General features: G+C 41.7%; 1 protein-coding gene across 2 annotated transcripts in view; it reads right to left on the bottom strand.

Annotated features, from left to right (window-relative positions):
• TNPO3 (transportin 3) overlaps positions 1-6000 on the bottom strand; it is a 74109-nt gene continuing 68109 nt past the window's right edge. For both annotated transcript variants that reach the window (XM_033099037.1, XM_033099038.1), the window contains exons 22-23: positions 2513-2604; positions 1-1173 (exon numbers count right to left, since the gene is read on the bottom strand). In XM_033099037.1, coding sequence (XP_032954928.1) covers positions 2544-2604 — 61 coding nt within the window. In that variant the 3' untranslated portion in view covers positions 1-1173; positions 2513-2543. The remainder of the gene's footprint in view (positions 1174-2512; positions 2605-6000) is intronic.

The following is a 6000-nucleotide window of genomic DNA, read 5'->3' as shown; positions in this document are numbered from 1 at the left end:
ACTGAGTAAATTTTAAAAATTTATTTTTTTCTTTTTCTTTTTTTTTTTTGTTGTTGTTGATTTGTTCTTGAGATGGCTACAACACCAGACAGAACAATGCCTTCATATCTAGTGCCTGTGCAGGGCTGCAACTCCTTTAAATCATTAAGATCTGCTTTGGGCTTCCCTCTCCCGCCTCATACCCATGGCGTCAAATAATTTCCACATTTTTTTACTAAAATACAGTTAGCCCTGTAAACACTTTTTTCCATATTCCCACCCTCTTTTTTTTTCTCTCTCATGTCTGTGGGTGAAACATTAACAACAACAAAAAATCTTAAAAAAAACTAAAACTTAGAATGTACATTTATATCAAACTCACCCCAATTTTGGCTCATCTCCAAGGCTGACGACAACCCAATGTGGATTGGAAGTGGATTTAGAGACTGAATGGGGTGGTCTGAGTTGGGATACACACAAATTTTGGCCCTTGCAGGTCCTAGTATCACTGATGTGACCACGATATAAAAACAGAAAAAGCTCCTTGCTTCCTCCTCTGTCCAAACAACTCTAAAGGTTGTAAGAAATGGTTGGGGAGGATGGGAGAAATTTCTACTCACTTTGTTAAAAGAGAAGGGGAAATGGGACAAAGGGGAGTATGGGAGAGAAAAGAGGACAAAACAATACAAAACCTTAGATGATCCTGACCGTTATTTTCTAATTACAGCTGTTTAATTCATTTGAATTCATTTTTTCCGTTTCGTGTTTCACAGAAAGTTTGTACTTTTATTTTTCTGTGTATGCACACATGTGTTAGCATGTGTGTAAGTGTATGTATGTGTGCGTTTCATTTGCTACCAGGCGAATGTTTCAGTTCTGGTTTTAGTTTTTCTTTTTTTCCTTTTTTATTTCCTTAAAATTAATTTTCCTTTGAGAAACAAGTTCACCAGGAAACCAGCTCCCCACCCACCACGCCGGACAGGCTGCAGCCATCTTTTTTAAAACCGCGCTGATTTTCCCTCACACCCCCAAACAGGAACTCCTCAGGATGGCCTCAGAAGGCTGGAGTCTCTCCCCCGTCTGGTGGGATGCCCTGGTGGCGGTGAAGGCCCCTCTGCCACAATGGAGATTTCTGATTGTGGGACACAGTCTGGTTTTTGTTTTCTTCCTGTCTTCTAATTAAAAAAGACATTCCTGACAAAAGAGAGAAGACGGTCAATACTTGTGGTCCAGGAGATAGAGAGCATTTTATACAGTCAAGGCAGAAGTTTATATACTTGCGCAGGTACCTCACTCGGGCCTCTACCATAAGAACTCAGTAAAAAAAGAAGTTGGATTTTTTACTTGTGACCTGAAGGAGCTATTGCTTTAATGAAATACTGTCTGCAGTGCCTTTCCAATCCTGAAGGTGCTGTGGAAACCAGGGATAAAATGTGGGGGTAAAGATTGAGCCAGTAGGTCCAGGATGCCCACTCCAAACCAACCAGAAAATCTCCACTTCAGTCTACTTAAACATTGGCGTTTCATGTAAGATTTTGTTTTGAAAGAAGGCTTTGCCTACGAACAAAAGTGTAAAACCCAATGATTTAGATTCTCTGGAAAGGACACTAATGCAATCGTGTAAAACAAGAGTCGTTAAAAGAAGACTGTGGCGCCAGAATGTCTGTATTTCAATCGTGGCTCTATCAATTACTGACTGTGACCGCAAGGAAATGGCTTAACACCTTGGAGCCTCAGTTTCCTCATTTGCAAAATGGGAATGATAATAGGATCCCAAATGATATCACTACTCATTAAAGAACCAAACGTAGAATTTCTGGCGTGGCAAGGCCTGCTGAATAGCACATCATCTACCAATGCATTTAATCACAGAAACCACCAGTGAGTGCTATACATGCATCGAGAACTGTCTCCTGACACAATAAATTCTGCTTAAGATGTCAAAGGGTAGGTTTAGAAGAGAGCTACTTTTCTTCTCTCAGCCAGGAAACTGGTACCCAAATGCCAATACCCAGTCCTTTCTTTCCACAGCTCAGCTTCCTGCTTTGCTTCAGAATCAGGAGACAGAACGCACATGGAGAAAACTGATGACCAGGAGCTAGACAGAGATGTCAGCTCCTTTCCTATATGTCTTGCCTCCGTCAAAACTTGGCATTTCAGCGTTCAAATTGTAAAAGTGATAAGAATAAGCATCTTTGCTCATAAATCTGAAAGGTCAGTTTTAGGAGAGTGATGCCATGTACCACAGTCAACTTTAGGTCAGCACTATTTTCACCCAAGTAGCCAGGTTAAAAAATACTTCTGCAACAGTAACTTTCTTATGGGGGTGAAAATGGCATCCAAAAGAAGCTGACAATTATCTGGCTGCCTTGGCCCAAGAAAATCAGGACTCTGCATTTCCCAGCCGCACAGCAGTGTTGAATTGTTAGGTCTCCCCCTGACTCCAGTTAGAGTCCTAGTCCCCCGATGGTCATTCAAAGCCATGCGCAGTCCCCCACCCCCCGCACCAAGCCGGGAACCACAGACCACTCACCTGGGTGACAGGCACAGTGCAGGAGTGTGAGCTATCGAAACAACCTGGTGAAGTCTCGCAAGGCCCAGCAAACTTGTTTACATTCCTCAGCACTAGAAAAGAAAAGGTAGGTTGGCCCCTCACTGATGAAAAAGATACAATATGCTGAAAAACCACTGCAACGTTGCCTCTGCTTTCGATCTTTCTGCAACTCAAGGGTAAATATTAACTACTGTACCTGAGAATCAGTATAAGCTGTGTGGTACTCAAAGAATTAGGCTCTGGAGAAAAATTGCCAAGTTTTGAATCTTGGTTCCACTGTGTCCTTGGGTAAGTTACCAATCTACCTCAGTTTCCTCATCTATGATCTCCCTCATAATGTTCTGAGAATTAAATCAGTTCTAAGCATTAAATCAAAATGCTTAGACTAATAGAGCAGTGACCAAAATAGTATTCAACAAATGTAGGCTGAAGCAGCAGCAACAACAACAACAACAACAACGACGACACTTGGTGAAAATCTTTGACATAAATACAATAAGCCAGAAACCCCCAAGTAAAAGCATATTCACCTAAGGCTGATTATTTAATGCTACGAGCTGAGCTAACTTAGGCACCCTGACTTCCTCATTCTCTTCCAAAGGCAGATTTTGTTTACAAAGCCCAGTCCAGCTACTAAGTCTCTATCAGTCATCGGTTTTCTAGTTGAACAGGCTGCTCAGGGCTTCCTCCTGTGGGAGGAGGAGGGAGAGGAGAGAGGAAAGGGTTAAGGCGTGTAGAAAGGGAGGAGGAGGAAGCAGAACCTGGTCCTCAGACAAGCATTGAGAATCCTTGGTGGTCCTGAATAGCCCAATATTCATCTTACTCTGTTTCTTCAAAAGGCCTCCTTTGTCCAAGCAGTAAAAAAGGAAGCACTTGCTAATATGCTCACCCTTCTGTGGCCCTCTCTGGTTCGGAAAAACTCAGGGACCAGAGTCTACAGCCGAGGATTCAATATGAAGAGAAAGCTTTTTCTCCTTCTCATAATGGCTAAACACCAGGGATCCAACAGAAAAGAAGGAAAAATGAGAACTACTGCCATAAGTGCCCACATCTGGATTTCCCCACCTATTATAAGGTCTAAAACATCATTAAGAACCTTGATTTAGACTGCAGGACTTGACTCAACAGAATATCCTAGACACTTTTTTTTAGTCTGTCTCCATACTAAAAATGTGAAAATGAGGAAGGTCTTCTGGTTTACTGGAATCCTGCCATTAGCTCTTTGTGAATTTAACATGCTTCTATGAAGGTATTATTACATTTCTCAGTCTATTCCCAGATCAATACTGACTGTTAAGGAGGCGGCCAGGGTCAGAGTGAGCCCGTATCACTCATGGAGGAAAATACAAGGTCTGACAATTAAGTTCACGAACTTGTTGCAATGACACTGCTAACCTTTTTTATCAGCGGGATTCTTCATTATGAATTTGTACCAACTGGACAGTTAACCAAGTTTACTCTTTGGAAGTGCTGAAAAGGCTGCATGAAAAAGTCAGACGACCTGAACTGTTGGTCAACAATTCATGGCTCTTGCATCATGACAATGCACCAGCTCACACAGCACTGTCTGTGAGGGAGTTTTTAGCCAGTAAACTAATAACTGTATTGGAACACCCTCCCTACTCACCTGATCTGGCCCCCAGTGACTTCTTTCTTTACCCAAAGATAAAGGAAATATTGAAAGGAAGCCATTTTGATGACATTCAGGACATCAAGGGTAATACGAGGACAGCTCTGATGGCCATTCCAGAAAGAGTTCCAAAATTGCTTTGAAGGGTGGATTAGGCATTGGCGATGGTGCCCAGCTTCCCAAGGGGAGTACTTTGAAGGTGACTGTAATGATACTCAGCAATGAGGTATGTAGCACTTTTTCTAGTAGGAGTTCGTGAACTTAATTGTGGGACCTCGTATGTAACCCAAGAGAAGCCGCTATGTGGTGTGGTATTAAGGGACTAAGACAATAGCAAACAGTTAAACTTAGGAGAGTGCTAGAGACTCTTCTGCTACCGTAATACTTTACATATTTTAAATTCTACTCTTCAACCAGAGATCATGATTTAATCTGGTAGAGAAATGATAACTCCATCCTTAGCCTCTTTCGTGACACACAAGAAAAAGTACTGAAACCAAAGTGCAAGTACTGGGTGAAATGAGGGATGGGCCACAAAATCAGCTCAGCTTCTGCTCCCAATCCTGTCAGCAACTGCTGTAGTGTCAAGAGCTTCAGCCAAATGTTTAAGTGTCCGCGGTGATTAAGCCCAAAGAAGTGTATTTTAAAAAAACTCCTAAGAGCTATAACTATTTTTTGCTTCCTGCCTTAATTCTATCTGCCTGTCTGTCTGCCTGCCTGCCTATCAAAAGCTGCCACTATTTTTCTAGGTTCTATTTTTGGGCTTCTAGTCCCACAATCCCAATCTGTTCACCATACTCTGATAAGAGTCAGAATAAACACCAAAATGGAGAGATGGGAAATGATGGCAGAATTTCTTTTAGTTATAATTAGTGGTGTTTGGAAAGCAAAAATGATATTTTAGAATGAAAAATCCCAGCTTTCTTCAAGTTAACTAAAAATGCTAAGGAATTAATTAATTACCAGTACCATTTGAAAAACAGGCTTGGACTTGCTGAAATGAAACTGAACCAGTTCACCCTCCCTGCTAGGATGGCAAACAAAGCAGCATGTTGAGGCAGGAGTTGCAGGACCTTAAAACCAAAAGGGAGACTGAGTCATGCAGAGAACAGAAGGTTTAAGGGCAACACGTATACTAAAGAAAGAATTATTTAGAAGAGGTGAGCTATCTCAAACCCTTTCTCTAGCACCTCAACATTACCTCTTACTTCTGTTCATCTCCCACCATATGGCACAGCTACCACAGGAGGAGCGGCCGGACTTGTTTAGCAATGAGAGATCAAGTAGGCCAGGCTGGTAGTGCTCCTTATTTTCTCATATCACAGGGCAAAGATCGCTGATAATTTTTGTTCACAGCACTGCGTTATTTGGGTTCCTATACCTTGCCCCAAGATTTTACTTAAATTCGGGGATGTCCGTAACTTTTATTTCAGACTTACTCTACTGTTTTTTACCTGTCATATACTAGCTCGGATGAGGGAATATGGGCTTGGTAAAGACTTATTCCAGAATGTGTGGGTGGTTGCCTTAGAGCTGGCAGGAGACATGCTCCAGCTAGTTTTGCAAGTATACGGTGACATTCTGGCAGGTTCTTTCCAAGGAGAAAGTTAACATTCACTGATTACCTACTATGTGCCAGATCTTTAGATTTCCAATTGGTATCTCATAATAATTCTATGAGATTTATCACTAACTTCATTTTACAGATGAATAATCTGAAGTTCAAAGTGATAGCAAGTGGCAAGACTCAAACCAACATCCCTGACTCTAATCTGTCCTTTAAGGTTCTCCTCAGGCTCCGATTTGCTCTAAGGAAATCAGAGCCAATATGACCTTG

The sequence above is a fragment of the Rhinolophus ferrumequinum genome, chromosome 26 (assembly GCF_004115265.2).
Source record: "Rhinolophus ferrumequinum isolate MPI-CBG mRhiFer1 chromosome 26, mRhiFer1_v1.p, whole genome shotgun sequence".
Classification (NCBI taxonomy): Eukaryota; Metazoa; Chordata; class Mammalia; order Chiroptera; family Rhinolophidae; genus Rhinolophus; species Rhinolophus ferrumequinum.
This window is presented reverse-complemented; position numbering and strand designations above follow the sequence as displayed.